The sequence below is a fragment of the Chamaea fasciata genome, unplaced genomic scaffold, assembly GCF_029207755.1.
Source record: "Chamaea fasciata isolate MVZ Bird 193981 ecotype frontalis unplaced genomic scaffold, bChaFas1.0.hap1 SCAF_8, whole genome shotgun sequence".
NCBI lineage: Eukaryota > Metazoa > Chordata > Aves > Passeriformes > Sylviidae > Chamaea > Chamaea fasciata.
Window position 1 is genome coordinate 15280336 of NW_027094093.1, and position 19786 is coordinate 15300121.

At 37.0% G+C, this 19786-nt stretch overlaps 1 protein-coding gene across 1 annotated transcript in view; it reads right to left on the reverse strand.

The window, feature by feature from the left end:
* Window positions 1-19786, reverse strand: part of ITGA4 (integrin subunit alpha 4) — a 35148-nt gene that overhangs the window by 5502 nt on the left and 9860 nt on the right. The window contains exons 7-23 of the mRNA XM_066189812.1: window positions 17387-17472; window positions 17009-17068; window positions 16778-16915; window positions 15990-16101; window positions 14276-14370; window positions 13876-13966; window positions 12500-12545; window positions 11966-12120; window positions 10451-10605; window positions 7237-7386; window positions 5740-5816; window positions 3357-3507; window positions 2557-2655; window positions 2052-2131; window positions 1644-1730; window positions 959-1049; window positions 169-276 (exon numbers count right to left, since the gene is read on the reverse strand). Of these exons, the coding sequence (XP_066045909.1) occupies window positions 169-276; window positions 959-1049; window positions 1644-1730; window positions 2052-2131; window positions 2557-2655; window positions 3357-3507; window positions 5740-5816; window positions 7237-7386; window positions 10451-10605; window positions 11966-12120; window positions 12500-12545; window positions 13876-13966; window positions 14276-14370; window positions 15990-16101; window positions 16778-16915; window positions 17009-17068; window positions 17387-17472 (1781 nt within the window). The remainder of the gene's footprint in view (window positions 1-168; window positions 277-958; window positions 1050-1643; window positions 1731-2051; window positions 2132-2556; window positions 2656-3356; window positions 3508-5739; window positions 5817-7236; window positions 7387-10450; window positions 10606-11965; window positions 12121-12499; window positions 12546-13875; window positions 13967-14275; window positions 14371-15989; window positions 16102-16777; window positions 16916-17008; window positions 17069-17386; window positions 17473-19786) is intronic.

Genomic DNA, 19786 nt, shown 5'->3' on the forward strand with positions numbered 1-19786 from the left:
GTTTCCAGAATTCTGAAACGTGGGGCTGAAGATGATGCTATTCTAGTTCACTCTGCTTCACCACGGCTAGCAAATGAAACACAGATTGAGTACCTAGCTGACTTTGTTCTGCTTCTCTTTTTCATAGAATTCATGCAGCTACTAATACATTAAGTAACCTTTGCTTACCTTGATATCCAGTGGGTTGAATAATTTGGAGTCCCTGGGTGGAAAAGCATTCGGTATCATTATCTCTAAGCTGGTGTTTGGAGACATGCTTGGGCCTGCACTGATAACCTTGTGGGGAAGAGGTGAAGAGTTCAACAGTTAAAGCCTCAAGGGTAGCTATTCAAGGAACAAACCCATACATATATAAATACATAAAACTGCACAGAATGGGGTAGCAGCTGCTCTGTTATGCTGTCATGAACGTGGATTATGCTAGGAGTGTTAACATTTTGTTCATTCATTCTGTGGGTTTACTGAACTCTTCCCTCCTCCAAAGCTGATGAGTAAGTAGTGTTAATCTGTGATGAGTACCTGAGGTCATGCAGACTGCCTGCCAGGAGAGTAAGCAAAAGGAACTAGGAGAGATTGAGGTCCAAACTCCTGCTTTTAATCCACTGCAGACAAATTTGGTGCTATAGATACTCTTATATAAAGCTCCTAATTCATTTTTCGTAACATAATACTCTTTGAAATGTTTCTGAACAGAAAAAGTGGCAAGTCAGAACTGCTCTATCACTTTCAATTCCGCTTGCATTAGGAAATTTTTCTCTGATCACTCAGTGGAAGATTTGCCAGGCCAAAAAAAGTGTTCTAAGAGGGATTAACAGCAACTTCCCATCACTAATGGACAAAAATTACTCATGATCCCCTTGTACTCTTTAAGTTTCCTTACTGACTAAACTGTGATTAGATGCACTAAACATTAACCTTCAGAACAAGGATGACAGGGTTTACAAAGGAAAACTCTTACATGGAAAGTGAAGTTGATATTTTCCTTCATACAAGTCATTGGTGAATCTTTCCCTTCTGCTCCATAAACAAATGAGGTCGGTGACACAAACCTACAATGGTTTAGAAATTGTTAATAAACAGAGTTTCTATATATCATTAGCAGAACTTTCTGCTCCATGCTACCTTCAGTAAGACTGGTTGTAAGAAAACACCCACGTTTGCTTTTAAGTAAATCTAGGAACACAGAGTACAAATCGTCTGCCTTTGGCATAGAAACTCTCTACATTTGTACTCTTTCCTCTGAAAAAAGGCAGATGAATTACAAAAAGTCATAAATTCTCACCCAAAACTATGCTCCATGAATGCCCCACAACAAACCCAGAGTATGGTTCATGTTAAGCAAGGAATCTGAGGATCTGCTATGCTCTTATTAAACATATCTTTCTGTAAAAAGTATTCCACTTTTTAAAACACATCAGTCTGTTCAGAGACAAGTTCAAAGCACCACAGATACCAATGTCTCATCTCACAGTAGTGGAAAAAAATTCTTACAAATGTGTGGGTTAGAGCCCAGGATAACTGTGCCAACTCAGTCCCAGGATTTTTCAGCTACTTCACACTTCTGCTTAAAAACTTTGTGAATTTAGGATAGTAACAAGACAACACTTGTGTGGATGTGCAGGTAATACCAATAGGTGACTTACCCATGAGTATTTAACTCGATCTCATATTTCAGAGGTATAGGTAAAGTTAGCACGTTATCCAGCAACAAGTTCCCATCTTCATTTTTACTACAAAAATGCAAAGAAAGAAATCTGTATTGAGGGCATCATCTTAAGCTATACACTATTTCTGTAAAAGATACTAAACAGACCTTTCAGCTTATTAAAATAAAAATATTTAATTGGTAACATAATGCCCCCCACATTTTTTACGAGTGGAAACCTACTCATTATTTAAATATCTATCACCTATTTTTTTTGGTAGTTTCTTTCTCTATTTGATTTGCAACCAATTTACTTCCTTGCAATCCTGCTTTGCTAAGCCTTCCCAGTTATCTGTTTTCCAAAGCTAGCAGTATTTTCCATTGAGCAATTTTTATTAGACTTTACCAGGTAGCATTAATGATGATGTTGAGGTCCTCTTCTGCTCTGGTTAACGAGCTTGCATCCAAGAGGAAACTATAATCCAGCTGTAGAAAACATAAATTTTTCCTTATATTAAATGAGAGTGTATCTTGACACAGGTTCAATGCAAATATTTTATTAAGCTCATTTAGAATTTCTTGCCCTAAAAAATTCAGAACTAAGGAAATACTTGCTTTTTGTGTCTTCTACTCCCTTTCTATTGACCTAACACATATGTCCATGGCGTTAGTGAGCTCACTTGTCTGGAAGCCAAGCAGTCAGTTGATGCATAATACAAACACTGTTGTCCCTTAATGAATTATTCCAGGGAGTGTTTAGGCAATTCATTCAAAAGTAGCAGGAAAGATACAGATACCAACATGACAAGAGATGTTAGTTGGGGATGAAGAAGAGATTTTTTCCCCCCATGAAAAGTCCTCATAACATACTTAGGGTGTTTTTAAAGCTAGGAACTTCATTTACAGCTTACCTTTGAGTTGTGATCCACATATAAGTAGCCAACACTGCACTCAAGTGTCACTGCATTAATTTCTTTATCTAATACTGCACAATGTATCTGCTTTTCTTCCTAAAATAAAGGACAAATTACTAATGATTAAAATAAAAAAGGGTTTTTTTCCCGGACATTTGAAATTACATGCACACACTAAAATTGGGTGCTTTATATTTTCCTGGACCAGGTGTTTGTGATTTCACTGATGCCAATATCCAGGACACCTATGTGCACTTAAACATAACAGATTATATTGATTATTATATCAGTTACTTCATCTTTTACTGAAGCTAAGGCACATGCATCAGACCCACCCATGTTAAAAGCCAACTCACAAAGGTGGATCTGGGGGATTCTACATGGAGAATAGTTATTTTTAAATAGCAGAAAGAACGCACAATTAGACTTGTGAGTTTTTATAAGCCTGTGTATTTGGGGAAAAGCAGATTCAGTGAGATCTTTGTGATCACTGAAAACATGATCATCAGCCAAAGAACAGCTGCAACATCCTGAAATAGTTTTAAAGATTTTTTTTTTTTAATTATTTATTTTAGTTGTTACCAAAATTATGTAAGTCATCTGTATTGATTAAATTGCACTTGATTTAGGTAGCTAGAAGTCTACGAACTTAAAAATTGATGTTTTGGCAGCTTTTGATGATGGGATGTAGGTTCAGTATCTAAAGAAACTTAACAATTCATAAACATATTTTGAAAAATGCCAGGCTGAAACAGAAAAATGTCAAAGGATTACTGGTTGATTTTTTTTTTCCTTACCAATTCTAAAACTCGAATGTAATAAAGACCTTTAGGGATCTTAACATGGAGGAGAGTTTCATATGCATCATCTCCAACATTAAGCAGAGAAATGTTCAACAATAAAGTCTTCATGCTTCCAACACCAAGGTACGTTTTCTTATCATGAGGCCTATAAAAATAATTATAATGTAAATGGAAAGTAATTCTAGAAAGCCTATAGGCAAAGCTACTCTTTTAGGTAATTTCAGTTGGTTCTGACAAAGCTCAGCGGAAATGTAAGGAAAGGTTTTACTCAATTCTGTAACTAAGGTATGAGAGCAGTTATATGATGATTACCCCTTAAAGCCTGAAATGGTTAATGAGAGAGCAAGGAAATTGTTATCAGTCCAGCTGTACTTCTGGCCTTTACAAGAGCAGTCCTTTCCTTTACAGGCCAGAATAGCAAAGTATCACTGCCACAGTATTTTCAGACATTATTTCAACATTCACTCTTTGCACTCAAGATCTGGGATTGAGTTAATATGAAGAGGAGCATAGTGAATATGTCTCCCTTATGATCTATGTAATGTTCTATAATTATGTTACAAGTACACACACCCTATTGGGGGCTAAAAGTAAACTTCAGCTTGACATTAAAGTTTAATTAAGACTTGTAGAAAGAGTGCCTAGAAATAGACATTTATCAGATATTCTGGCTTGAAACCAAAGCATTAGTCACTGAACACCTTTGGGAAAGAAGCTGGCACTTATAAAAGCAACAGAAGGCAAAAACACTGCATAAGCAGATAGGTTCCAAGACAAAAGCAAATTAAAGAAAAACACAGTGTTAACATTTCGGTAGCTTGTCAAGTTTAGGTTAAATTTGAGCGTTGTTTTAGTTCTTATATACCCATCACACGCTCCTCTTACCCCTGTTAAAGCCAAGCTCATTAACAATATGCTGTCACAAAGATGCCTCCCAGCTTAGCACACAAGTACACAAAAGCACCAGGTGCACATCTGGGACTACAACAAAGCTGAACTAAAGCTTTTCCCGGGTAATCATATTTCATTCTTCATTAAAAAATGCATGATGCAGACTAGAAATTTACAGAGCAGGCCAAAATCTAAGCAATTTAAACAAAACACGATAGTGTGCACACGAAGACTTGTTACTCAGTAAATAAAGCATTACATTGCCATCCCTGTTTCATTTCGTTCTTTTAAAACCAAGGGTGTTTGCTTTGCTCTTCAAGGATAATGAATGCATTCTGTCAAGACAAAATAAATTACCACTTCACAGCTAACTAGTTCTTAATCGAGATTCTAGGGGCACAAGGTAATTTAAGGTGATACTTCACACTTTTATGAAGATATTTAGACTAGTTATTTACACCGCAAATCTGGTACTGGTGCCTAATGTCAAGCAGGCATGTTGTAATCTGTTTTCCTTTCTTAGAGCTTGGAAGTACTTTCAAAACCGCACTTCCGTCATGAATGAAAATCCTGCAAACCAGTCTTTCTGAAAAGTTTATGAGTGTTTAAATAAAATAACCATCCAGCCTAAGAAAATGTAAGGGCTTGAGACTCATGCTACAGGCCACATGTTCAAGTGGGCAGAAGGATACTCATCTTGCTCTGAAATCTATGAAGTTTGTGCTCAGGATCACACAGGTGTGATTAATCTGCATTACGTGACTGTCAGCATCTTCTGATGTCATTTTAGGTTGTTCAGCCTAGTATTTTGATTTAAGAAGAATCAACTTCAAAAGTGGTGAATGACACAAGAAAATCCAAGTTGCATGTAAAATATGTAAATAGCTGAGATTCACGACGAGTACAATTTCTCTTTTTGTTCACTGACTACCTGCATTTCTTACTTTGAAATATAATAGTCAATAAAGAAAAAGGCTGTGGTGATAAAATACAACTTAAAAAATTTAAGCGGCTCTTTTATTTAAGAATATTACATCTTCCGTTTTATACTGCTGATTGAGATTTCATACAGTGCAAGTACAAGTATATCCAGAAAGAGCAGCAGAAATAACCAACAGCTTGTGAATTTTACAATAGTTATGATTGTCTGCATATTGAGTATGCATCGTGCAGTGTTATCTCAGCCCAGTTATATATGAAGTGTGGAACATAAATTTATGTTTTTGTGAAAATGTATTTTATGAGCTGAAAAATCTTCTAATTATGCAGTAACAGTTCTTCAGTCATATAGATTTCGGTTACATTTCCTGGAAGATTTATGATTTTAAAATAGTCTCCAATTAAGCACAGATTTACTACTTGTTTTTTCTCAGGGAGTCCTGAAAATTTGCAAATTACTGTTATTTATATACAAAAGATTAAGGAATAATTTAAATAAAACCTTACTAAATCTTGTCCAAAAAATTGAAAGCTACATTATACTTACTTTGGAAAAACAACTTTTCCAGAAACTCTCAAGTCAGCTGAACAGTTTTCCTGGGAGCAAAATCTTGCAAAAGTAAACTGTAAAAGCCAAATTAAAAAAAAAAAGGCACTTCAGTGTCTTATGCTTCCTATAGTGAGTAACAGTATTTCCAGAGAAAGAAACCCATCACCTAGTAACTAAGCACCAGGAAGTGTCTAATAGCTCTTAGGGCTAACATACAATTTAATCAGACTGTGATTTTCCATTTCCCAAACACATTCTGTGCATCCAGAGTAACAGTGAAGAGGCTTTCCAGACTCAGTCTGTCACAGTTAAACCTGTGGGTGTATGTTCAGACAATTTTTACAGCAGTACATAAGGAGGGCAGAATGTTTTAGAAGATCCAGAAGTGATGTCTGTGGAGTCTCTCCTATAACACAGCGCAGTAATTTTTGCAAGAGTTTAATTACACAACTCTTACTTATCCTACTGTTAGTAAGGTTTGATGAGAGCAGACACCATGAGTTGAAGATGTCTGTGCCTTGGTTATCCAGATGTTATAGAGCACGTTTATGTCACTGTATTCAACATCACCCTCTTTCTAACTCTGAGGCTTCTAAAACAAAATTTGCAATGAAAATGAGAAGTCAAAGCATGCCATTTAAAAGGAGCTTTTATGTATCTCAGGGGTTCTGATGGCAAACCGTACCTCAGTTACAGGAACCACAGAGAAAGCTCAGCTGGAAGGGACCCATCACTGAGGATCACTGAGTCCAGCTCCTGGCCCTGCACAGGACATCCCCAAGAGTCAGAGCCTGTGCCTGACAGAACTGTCCAAACACTTCTGGAACTCAGACAGGCTCGGTGTTCTGACCACTTTTCTGGCGAGCTTACTATTGTGAAAAGTTAAAAATTCAGCGCATTCTGACTTTTACGAAAGTCAGAGTCTCTTAATAAGTTGGGATTTTTTGGAAAAAAAGGTTAATTTCATAGTTACTAAACGACAAAGAATATACTCTTTCTTTTCCCTCACAGACTTTGTATTTGAAAACCTGCAGCACCTTTACAGAACTAATATTTCAGCAACATCAACACTTCAATATTAATACCAACAAGATATTGTGTATTTAACACAGAAATAATTTCAAAGTACAATTTTACATTCGAAAGTGACTCATACTGTGTAGTTGAAAAAGAATGGATATTTCAAAGAGTGAATTTCACACATGTGTGTTCTGAGGTATATAGTACTATATATGCTGGCAAGTTCTCTGCACATACCTTTTTATTTTTAAATCATAATACAGATTGCATACAATTTCTGCAAAGTTTTTTTTTCCGAGCAAAAAATTAGGCATTTTTTTAGCATGCTGGTTTATTAATTAATATCAAGACACTACCCTTAGGTGTTGGTCTGGACAATGCATGCTGTGAATCAGTGAAGCTTTTTTTAACTGGAGATTAAAATATGAATGCTTTAACTCACTGCATTGGAAAAAAGAGCACTCATACACTAACCTTGCTTTTTATAACATCTTTTTCTTTCTTGCGTTGAAGAACAGGTTGAAGCGGTGAAAATTCTTGAACATTTCTTTTCTGTAGAATATGACGCCCCAGATGATAACTCGCTTCAACATGCACAGGTGTCAAGATATCCCTTACATCTTTCTATGAAAATTGGAAACCTAATGAGTTAATCATATAAGACAAAATATGTATGCTTATGTTTTAAAGTTACAAGGTTGCCCAGAACTCACTAAAACAGCCAAACTTAGTTTTCACATGTAAAATAATTCCATATGGCTAATACACTTTTCCAGACATCTCTGTTGCTGAAGGAGGCAATCAGAAGTGTGTAAAAGCATAATATGTTCAATGACAAGCATCAGCCATTTCAGAATGGATGATTCTGCTGTGAGGAGAAGTCTTACTGAATAGCAAGCCTACTTGTGTCAATAATCCTGCCCCACACACCTATGAAAGGCTGCACTGCCCAAGTAGAAAAACGGGCTGAAAAATTGTCTGAAATGGAGAAAGTTAACCAGTGGAATGAGGCCAGACTAACCCAGTGGGTAAAATCAAAAGGAGTTCTCCCACAGTACAACTAAATCAAGTTGTGACTGCATTTTATTTTTCTGCCCCTTCACTCTGTATTAAAAAGATTGAACTCCTCAGTAAACGACTGTTTTGTACATGAAGCCTTGCCTGTGTAGGAATGTTCAGATCAGAGCCCAAACTACCTACTTGTGAAAACTGAACAGCTTGAAGCACCAAGAGTAACAAACCTGATTAAATTACTCCCTAAGTGGAGGGGATAGACAGACACTGATTGTCCTTCCACATGGCCACTATTTTAATTCTTATCTGCAAGCTTGTGTTGGCCAAATCACGTATTATCTAATTCATAATAATTTTCCACAAGGTCTTCTCTGCATCTGCTTTATACTACTTCCATTATACTAATTAGCTATTAATTAGCCTTTACTCAAAATACGTAAAATTTATATTGTCTTTTGCAAAGACTGTACTTGACAGACATTCACACTTACTTAACTTTAGGAGCTTCATACAAGTACAGAAGCCTTCTGGGTGGGAGGAGATGCTTATAATGCTATTAATTAAGAATTGAAAAGAAAATTGAATTCTATGGAGGAAAAAAAACCCTAAATGACGGACTATGGGAAGTGATGAGGCAAATCAATTCCTTCCTCCTACACAAATACCTGCTAATGCTGGTACAGCAATCTGCACAAGGTCAGCTGTCAATCACATCTCTGTTAGTTTACAAAACTCTTACAAATCAAGTGGCAATTTGCCATTGCTCCTGCAAGCAACATTCACTTAGGTGCAACTATCAGTTGAGATGCATCTGGGCAATTTTCCAGGAGGTAACATAAGCTTTCCTTTCTACCCTGAAGCTTTATGATGAAGAATTGGCTTCTAATCATGTCACAAACAAAAAGTCAGGGAAACCAAGGAAGAAGAAAAATACATGGAAGAATATTTCCCTGCAGGTTTTTTTGTAGCTGTAGAAAATAAAATTTATTTTCCAGCCTTTGTGCAGGATCAACTGCATCAGTCACCTTGTCAGATGCTTGTTTCAAAAGGTCACAGAATTGCTACCTTGAGGATTTTAAAGAAAAGGCTAGGCAAACTAGTCCATTATTTTATTGTCCCTATTTACCCTTACGTCTAAATACTCCCTCTCGTCCCCCCTAGATAAGATCTGACAGGAGAGAAGTCTATTTTTTCCGAGTTTAATAAAATATGATTCCTTTGTGTTCACTGATTTTTATTTCTGTTGTGGTTTAGGACTTCCAAGTTTTTCCATAATTTTTGTTTTGGAAGACAAGCTTCTAAGATGTTTGATAGAACAGAAGTGATTAATTTTTTCTTGTTAATTGAATGGCCTTAAAAATATATCCTTGTTGTGATTACAGGTTTTTTTTCCACTTTGAAGACAAGTCCCTCATTCATCTTTCAGAGGGATACATCAAGCATGAATACAACAGATCATTCCCTCCAGGGCAACAGCCACTGTGAGACTACTTTTGTAGTTAAGATCTTACTGATAGATTCTTACTAACTTACTTCTGGGTCAGTATCATGCTCAGTTTCAAAGGAAGGTGGCTGTTGGATCAAACCCCGCTTCTGCAGAATCCAGCAGCTGGTGCCATCCATTCCTGGTGTGGGTGCAGACCTCCCTGGCTGACACCCCGCACAGCCTCCTGCTGTGCCCATTGCTCTGGCACAACTTCTGCCTCAGTGGCTTCTCCTCTGAAGCACTTCTGTCAGCAGATTTTTCTACAGCAAAGCTGTCTCCACCCCATCACAGAGGGAGAACTGCAACCACATTCACTACTGATCTGGTCCAGGAGAAAGACATATCTGTGCAGGCTTCACGTTTGTAAGCAGAGAGATCCCCTTTCCAGCACAGTGCAGGTTCTTAATATTGTTCAGCTCTAAATTCATTCGTGGAACTCTCATGAGTGTTCCTCCTACCCCATTTCCACCTTCAGATTATGGGTGAATGTTGCATTCCTTAAAGGAAAAAAATCAAGCAAGCCCAAGCAATGCTCTTCCTCTTCTTCACATCCTGCTAGCCTTTGGCTCCATGCAGCAAATTCACAAAGCACACCACACCATAAACCTTGAACTACAGACTTTTCTAGCAATTGTCTTCATTTCACTTCCTATGAATCAGGAATGGGTTCTTCCCTTTTAACCTGAGTCCACCTCATCTACTCACAATAAAAACAGGAGCAAGACCATACACGTGTTCTTTGAATAGTTACAAATGACAAAGCATAAAAATCACAAGTTTTAGGATTTTGCATTAAGGAGTACATAAGAAAGTTCCATCAAAAATGTTCAGCAGAATACAAATGTCATAACTTCATGGTTGTTCCAAACCAACCTCAATCTATGTATGACGTGTCATCCATAAAACTGATGAAAAAATTTCAAGAATACGCATGGTCCCACTTAATCACTGTGGTTATTATTATTATTATTATGCATCTTAGCAATGTAAGAGACGGCAGACCCACTGACTTCCCCAGAGAAAGCGTCAGAATTAAAATATATTAACTGTGGAAGTTCTGAATACAAATATTGTACTTCCAAAATGATGTGATGCAATTGTAAACAGATTAGGTTCTTTTGCAGCAGGTCTGCTTTTCAAAGGAGGACAAAGGATTTACAAGACAATACATACTGAAAACTACATTACCCTCATAAATGCTGGATGAGCTTTGCAGGCAGTAATATTGCTGTAAATCTTTACTCTTCCTGAGATTGTATCGTATGTTCCATTGGAGGAAAAATAAAATCTTGCTTGTGTATCCTCTTTTCGGTTCACGTCAACACTCAGATTATAAAGCAATACTACAAAATAAAACCCAGGGAAAACAAAGGTTGCAAAATCTTTAAGTGTTGTAATCATAATGAATTTATGGTAGAAATTACAATTCCTGACTCACTTCTGTAAGCATGTTCCGTAACATCCATTTTAAAATGCTCTGCTTAAACCACTCTGACATAAATCCATACCTAATAAAAACTTCTGGTACCCTGAAAATTGATTGCTTCATGGCTGTTCCCTGATACGTGCTTTTATATCAGGGATAGTTTGTCAGGTTGTATTTATAGTTTTCTACCAAAATCTATTTATAGAAAACCCACTTCAGTTAGTTACAGGGCTGCCAGTAAATTACAACAAACAGTTAAGTCAACAAACACGGTCAAATAGTGTTTCACAGTTCTTTCTATTGAAGTTAGCATGAATATTGCTATGATAACTAGTTGCAAGCAAGTTTCAGAGCATTACAGATCTATTACTTCTAAATTTTTCACCAAGAGTTAGGTTATCTACAGTTTCTACTAGTCCTTTTTTCAAGTTAAAAAGTCTTATGTACAAGTCCAGGAAGGGTGACCCAGTCTGACTGCTCATCTTTCAAAATGAATATGAGTTTCAAAAGGTGTGATAAAGATCAAAAGACATATTACTTTACAGTTCATCACTGTATGTGTAACATGCCCCTAAAGGTTATTGTCTGTCCTCACACAGAAGAGTTGAGCAATTTAATTTTATATACCATGTACTCGCAGGGCTGTTTGCAGTTTACAAATAGCACATGACAAGTAGATTTAAAAGCACTGAGGCAATACAGTCAAATTTAGACAGTAAATTATTTTAAAATAATTCACCATGAATATTCCCTCTGATAGATACTGCTTTTAGCAATACCAGTTTTTTGCCAAAAGCAAAATATGCATTATATAAAATACAATGCAAGATTTATTTTTCAATAATTTTGGTGGGACTCCCTCTCTTTCACACAATGCCCCACAATGGTATGATCAGCTGCTTGAGCTGGTTTGTGAAGGAATGTTTTCTCTCTGTTGCTAAGTGGAAGGCAACACCAGTAGTCCCATCTGGTTTGGTCCATGCCTGAGAGGATTGCTGTTAGAGGACATCTAAATATCACCCTTTTAATGCTGCTGTCTTTCCAAGGCCATGTAACTCCAGCAGTCCTAGCAGGGACGTGCTGTTATTCCAAATTGAACAGAAGCGTAATGGCTCGATGTTATAGGGTAATCATGACATAAGAAAGGTATCCATGTTTCAGCCTTTCATTTTATGCTGAATTCAGACTAATTGTCTATTAAATACCAGTAGCATTATTCTGTGAATAGGTGCATTTAAAATGAACACATATAGTGGATTATTTTTCCAGTAGCTTACCAATATAACCAGGTACCTCCCGTCCTCTATAGGTAAAGCATAGCTTCAAATTCATACAGGTGGCAGGCTGCTCATTTTCCATGCAGTCTACATTAGTTCGATTTATTGAATTAGAATGCTTTAAAGAAGCTTCAACAATTACCACTGGTTTTGTTCTAAGAGTAGAAAAGAGTTAGTGTTCACAAATAATGTTCAGATTTAGCTTACAGAATCTCTGCAAAACTAACCATCCCTGACAATCTATTTTTACATTTTAGAATAATTATTTTAATAATAATTTTAAAGTTATCTGCATTTTTCAGACAGTATGCACATTATTTATTACCTCAAAAAGTTACAGAATGATATTTTCACTTTTTTCAACATGTTTACATAAATGTTTCATTTGTAGAGCCTTCTAGAGCCTAATGACTGAAGTTCAAGATATCAAGAATATAATGAGGTTTAATTAAACAACTGAGTTTTAATAAACTCCACTAAAAAATACAGTTAAATTGCATGGTCTTCGAAAGTACTGAAACGTAACAATCTCACCTCAGCACCACAGCAGAATCAGAGAAAAATGCACCAACTGCTACATCTGCACAAAAGGAATGTATCAATAAGCATAATTTGTCAACAGGAATTACTTCTTGAGTACAAGCATTTTACAGCATATTCACCTTTTGGTCAGCATTAAGACCAAATATTAGAAGGGATATTCAAAGACAGTTCCTCAAATACTTGTCCACTGTCCATAAATGCTGCATGCTAATTTGCTGGACTTGCAGATATTGATAATGTGATGATTTGATTTCTATTCCACATTTAAGTGCTTGACACTGAACACCAACTCAGCTAAACAGGAGATACTTGCCTCTTTCTCCATCCAGATATTCAGTATTGCTGTACAAGCACATACATATTGTTTTTTAGAGATGTAACTGATATGCTAATGTCTATTATATGTATGAAATTATACATAGAGAGAGAAAAAAGTATCTATTTTACTCTAAACTAACTGAAACATATTCATGCAAGAAGAAATACAGACAGTATATATACCTGTCAAATGAGGTAGCAAAAGTGAAGTGTTAGATGACTAAATGATATAAGGGCCTGAGGATGTGACTGCCAGATTAGTAACCAACAGCTGACCTGAGAGCAGACTATTTGTAACCTACCTTTTAGGCCAGCATTAAAAATTAACCTGGATAACATTTCTTTGGACAGAGCCAGAACACACAACATGCACTTCATGGTAACTTTGTGCCTTTACATCCCCAAGAGCAGGACAGACATACCTGACCTGACCTAAGACTTATCTGCAAAATGTCAAAATGTTTTGATGATATGCATAAAGCAATTAATATATACTTGGCAGCCAAGCTGCTTTACACCAAATGAGCATGACTTTGTCATGGCCACAAGAACTCCACAATTGTCTCAGTTCAATGACATGAGCCCTAAGAGTGAGGTTCACTCAGTAAAAGTATTGTTCACTCAGACTGAGAGTCAAGGAGCCCATGACTCCTGTCAAAATCCAGACTCTGGGAAGGCCAGCAATATATTTAGGTTAGCACACTAGTCTGGATAACAAACATGCTCCCAGTGCCCAAACCAGCTCATTGTGACATTTGTAGATGAGATGTCTGCTTTGAAAATATAAATCACATTTCTCTTCCCCTAGTGCACTGTTGATCTCACTATTACATTGTTCTCAGTCCTTAAATAATAGTTAGATGACCGTGAAAACTGACTGCCTGGCCTCAGCTTTACCTCTTTCTTTTTCTTCCCAAAATATGAGATGTGACATGTCATCTCAATAACAGATTCTGCTTCGTTAAAAGTATCAAGTAGCACAGTAGGGTTGTTCCCTGTGAATTTCTATTCTTTTAAAAATTAAAAATCAACAAAATTGTTTAATTTACCTTGATAACCATTGTCATCTACATCAATGCCACTTGATATGGATTGTCCAAACATGCTTAAAGAATTACCAACTTCTTGTCCTTGTATTCTCTGAGGAGAAAAATGTGTAAGAGAAAATTATTCTTTGAAAGCTAATCTCGGAGTTACAATTTCCAAGGAAAAACGTTAGCAGAAAAATCCTGCTGCTGAACTTAAATCCCATAAACCTTTTCTAAAGCCCCCAAAACAATTTTTCTCTCTTACAGGTTATATAATGACTGGAAATCACAGACCAGGTAAACATTTTCTGAAGTCTTTTAAGGTACTTCAGATGGTCAGACTGTTAAATGAAGGGACAACCCTCTCAGATTGAAACTTGGGGTTTTTCTGGATTGGGCATTTTGCCTTGAAAAAGCATACCTGTGAAAATGATGGTGTTATTCCATCTTCCCTGCCATTGTATATATAAATAGCCCCTTTTAGATCATCTTCTTGTGGAGCCCCAATTGCCACATCTGTGGAAAAACAATTTACCAATGATCTGCTGACTAGGAAATATGACCACGGAGCAGTTGAAGAAATGCAAATCATGATTCACAATGCACGCAATGCCAGACCAGATTTACTTGCCTGAATTCAAAGGCAGTGTCGAACACAGATACAAAGCAAACAGGACAACACAGACCAGCTCAGTAATCTGATTCTACCTTAATTACTGTGTGTGAATAGGAACAATCAAATACTGCCATTTTGTTCAAGATGAAGTCCATTTCTAGCAATAATAATTACGACCCTTAAGAGGTTAAAAGGTTACCATGAAAGCAGGCCAAATTATCATAATCTTTAAAAAAGGAGGAATAAAAAAACCCTGTGTATTTATGGAACAGTGATGATTTTCCTGTTCTTCCCACGTGGATTAAGTCACTGAAACACAAGTACTCATTACAACACCCAAAATAAACCATTTATTTTTCTGTGAAATATCTGTTAACAGTTAATAATAAGCTTGAAAAGGCATTTAACAAGGAAATGAAGGTAGCTCGTTGGTACAAAGGGGCATGTTTTATGCCTAGATAAACTAATCCCAGAGGGGTGTGGCAACTCGAATGGAATGAAGAAACCTACTCACCAATCCATCCTCAACAGCCCTTACCAAAAACTCCCATGGTTCAAATAGCCAGAGGTTGTTAACCAAACAGTGGAGGGAGGCATGGGGAGATTATTTACACCATTTTGAAAGTCACTTTTAATAACTGTGAATTCGCATTTACAGATAAACAAAAACTGAACTATCTGCAAATCAGAAATACTTCATGCTGCACCAAACCCAAGTCACAAGAAATGCAAAGCCTCTGGCTGTTTGGTTTTACGGAGCAATTCTCTCATTGAATCCACATTGACTGAATCCAAACTGTGGTGACTAAACCACATAAAGCACATTATACATCTCTCTACTGGTGAGATGAAAATGGGACAGTGATGTCGTGCCTGTTAAAACTACACACACATTCTCAAGGTCAGCTTCTACACCAACACACACCCCATTATCTTTACAGGGCTGACTGATGGTTGAGTTCACTGAAGAAGTTGGCTCTGATCTGCTTTTTAATTCCTACAGAAAAAAGCTTTATATTACCCAATTTGTCTTTATATTTTGCTTCCAGCCTTTTTCTTATAATTTTCCTACTGCCATTCTCCATATTACATGCACTTTTTATTTCGGTATTTCCATAGCAGTGCCCCAACATGAGGGTTGTTTGTAATATCCCCCCGTATTTAGTTCTTACTGGTGACACAGAAGCAGATTTTGACTCAATTTTTGTTCCTGATTGTTACAAAATTGTCAAATTGTTCCCCAATATTCTCAGATATTTAACACAGGATTAGTGACTCCATTTGAGGTCCAGCAGCAAAAGTTGAAGATTATGTTAACACTTTATGCTCATGCTCTTTATTAGACAGAACTTAGTCCCTTGGTACTACACATAAGTGTCTGTGAAGCAGCTGTATTTCAAATCAAAAAAGTCAAGTCCCAAACCAAAAGAATTCTCAGACTTCCATAATCTTCCTGTTTACCTTGACATTCCAGTGACCAGAGAGAATTAAGCCCAACAGGTTTTCTTTGTATTCTTACCTTCAAAGCCATCATTATCTATGTCTCCTAGATTGGCTATGGACTCTCCAAACCTCGCTGCATATGAGTCACTCCCGCTGAGCTCTATGTTCAGTTCTACCATCTTTGCTTTCTGAAGGAAAACAGAGTCAATGGCACATTAACAGAGCCCCTTCCAGGTGACCTGGCATATTACTCAAAATGTTAAAACTGCCTTGGATACTAATATATAACACTACCAAACTCCTTGATGTAGTTGCAAGCATTTTCAAACGTATTTTATGGCATTTAGTGTAAGAACAGCGAAGTGATTACACTTCCACTTCTGAACCTTAGAAAGAATAGAAAGAAACCTATTGTAATGCATGATCTGTCCACTCAGATTATTTGCAAAACTGAGGAGTACCAGTCTCTTTCCTGGCTGTTACCAGTAACTGCATGCAAATGTTTCATTCCTTGCTTGCTTCTGAAGGGCTTAATAAGTTGCTCTTCAGATGGCCGTTCAGTGGGAAGCACAGCAGTGGAGGAGAGCTTGGAAAGGGGCTGCAGTGGCAGGCTGTCACCACCCACAGCTCCTGGGAAACGAACCCAGCCTGTCTTCAGTTCCAACACTGGTGTGAGTAACTGTGCTACAGCTGACACCGTAGCCTTTGGGGGTGCGCTATGCACTCCTGCTGGGGTAGTCATCACTGCTCTACTGTTGCTTTTTCCTTATCTGGAAATATGGGATAAGAACAGAGGAAAACTCTTCCTCTCAGCCTGTAAACCAGAAAGGCTGTGTTGCCGTGTTTTTAAGAGAAAATACTTACAGAACCTGAATTAAGATAGACATAAACTCTTCCCTCTTCTCTGATGGTACTCTGCATTGGAGCACCAACCAGTAAGTCTGAGAAGCCATCTGAATTCAGGTCCACAGCACAAACTGCAGCTCCAAAGTAAGAACCAAGCTGTGTGCAGACAAGAAATCATTATTATTTGTGAATTTTGATGAAGATGCACTAGAAGTTATAAGGTGCAGAAAAGTAATATGAAAGATTTACCTTTTTACCCCTTAGTTCAAACAGAATATTTAGCTGCTTCTCAATGCTAAAAATATATGCCTAAAATGAAAAGAAAATACAAGTGGAGTTCAGCAAACTGTAATCTGAAATACTTCCCAGTGCTCTCTCTACAGCATGTGCTAGAGAATCACCAAAACAATGCACAATATCACAAAGTACAGCTATTTCCTATCTGCACCTTTCTTTAACACCGTAGTTCACATCAGTGTTATCCGCACTGCCTACCCTAATTCCCTCTTCAAGCTTTCCCTCCATGAGAAGTCATATCTGTCTTTAATAAATTAATCTAAATTGGAAGATCATGGGTGTTTTTGTGGGGTTATAGTCTTTGAGCCAATATTATAGACAATCCCTTACTTTACCAGTCTGCTCCTGTTGGGGAGCCCCTCCAACTACTTCTGTACTGGATGGTGTCAGAAAATGTCCAGCTCCAACAGAATAGCCTGCAAATCAGAAATGCACTATTCAATACTGGAAATGCTACATAACAAAGAAAGAATGGGAGCACCCTTATAAAAGCTGTCAACACCATAAATTATCATGAGTCTGACATTAAGACCTCATGCAAGTCAGCAATGAAAGGAGAATAGAAAGTTTTGAAGTAAAAGGGCACTACAGACAGTAAGTTCCATCAAGCAGGAAAAAGTGTCAGAAACACTCATGTCTTCCCAAGAACTCAACTATCTGCCATACTTCAAAAGACAATTAAAAAATTGCAAACACCTTTTGTTAATGAATACTCCGCAACTGTTCAGTGAGTCCATACTATTAATACAAATAAAAATGAACAAAAGTATATGCACTGCTATGCGGAAATATTTGATTCAATTGTTACTCTTTGACTATTATAACTGGATTGAAGAAAAAGTAAAATCAGTGCTACTTCTATGTGCACGTACACACAGAGCAGCATGAACACACATGAAAATGTCAGTAACAAATTGAAAATGCCTGATTATGCAAAAAGAAAATATTACATCAGCTTTTGTAAATAAATCTACATTACAAAGTACATCCATATGTGGAGACAGATCGTAAACAGGACCATATTTTGGTGCAGACATCCAGACAGAGAACTGCAAAACAAAGGCTAACACCTTCACCTGTAGCTACACAAGTCACCCTTACTCTTTCCAGAATACATTGGCTCAGTTGAAACTGGGAAGATGGATAATATTTTCTGCTACTCTTGCGTTTACTGAACGACTGCTGATGTTCACAGCATGCACAGAAAATGGAAAAATCATCTTGGATAGATGAGAACAAGACTTGAATCTTCCATCTGTGAAGTAACTGTCTAGAATTCAAGTTCTCATTAAGCCACCTTTTTCTTTTAATATTTTAAGCTAAAAGAGATGAACAGAACAATTTATCACTTGAAGGTCAACACCTAGTTTTAATTTACTCAACAAAAAATTAAGGATGAACCTTAATTTACCTCCTCTGACATTTATTTTCTGGTTATTTTTGTTTTGCTAAAGTGAAACATTACTAGTTCTTAAGAGCTTAAGAAAATAGCCAAACATACACAAAAATTAGAGTAATCACATAGGCCTCATTTTTTTTTTAATGGTATTAAAATGTTTGGCAGGGGAAGGGGAAATCACATAACTGACTCTTTAAATTTAAAGGCATAGAGAAATTTATTTCTAACTCCAGAGTTTTCTCCTTTTTACCATCACTACAGTTTTTCAGTTTTCTGAAATGTTATTTGCTCTTCTCAGAATTCTAAAAGGAACTGTGCTCTTGTTGCAGTCTGGTTCTACTTTATGATTTCTTTAAGGCAGTTCGTTAAGTGCCTAAGGTTACTTTTTCATCAGGGCCAGCTGATCTGAAACACTGAATAACTGAAAATTCAGTTATTCGGTTTTAAAGAAGTCAGCTACTATTCTCCAAGAGACTCTGAAGTAGTCAAGAAAATATTACCTAGTGTTATGTATTACAAATGTCTTTCTAATTTCCTTCTTTCCTTCAGCTGTCTGAACAGTTTTGTTTCTGCCAACTTATGGAAAATGCTACAGTATTACTGCACTTCCTGTAGTCTCTAATCTCCTAATTATTATTCTTTAACAGTTTAATGAAAAACATAAATAAAGATGCCAGCGTCTTGGTCGCGACCAGAGGAAGAATAGAGTAAGTAGATAATTGTATCTACTCGTGCTTGAATTACACTCTGGTCACAATATACTTCCACCACCTGGTAGAGATAATTTTGCGCATTACTTAAGGGAGCAACAAACTCAGACTTCTAAAAATAATAATTTGGTAACAGAATTAACCCCGAACAGATTTTTGTCTTCAGTAATTACAAAGAGGGGACAGAAGCTGCAGGAGTGCAAGGTAGGTACCTTTAAATTCTTTCAACCACACTACAGATTATTATGAGGGAAGAAACCAGAGGTTAAAGTTGCATGAAACTGCAAAATTCCAATTTTATCACACCTGCCACTATAAAGACACACAGATGAGTTAATGGTGCCCTTCTTTACTTCCCTGTAGAAGGGAAAGTTTAGAAGACATATGGCTCTGCTGAGCCAACATGCACCAGATCACTAGACTGAAACAAACTCCAGCCGATTTCAGGTCCTGGATGGCCAAGGTAACTAAGGGAGATCACATGTGCATGGAAAGGCCTTCCCTAACCTCTCTCCAACACAGAGTTTATGCAGGTTTTTACCCTTTTGCCTGTGTCTGGCTTCTGGCTGTCAATGATTTGACTCATTCATTACACTAATTCTCATTCTTATACTTGTAGAA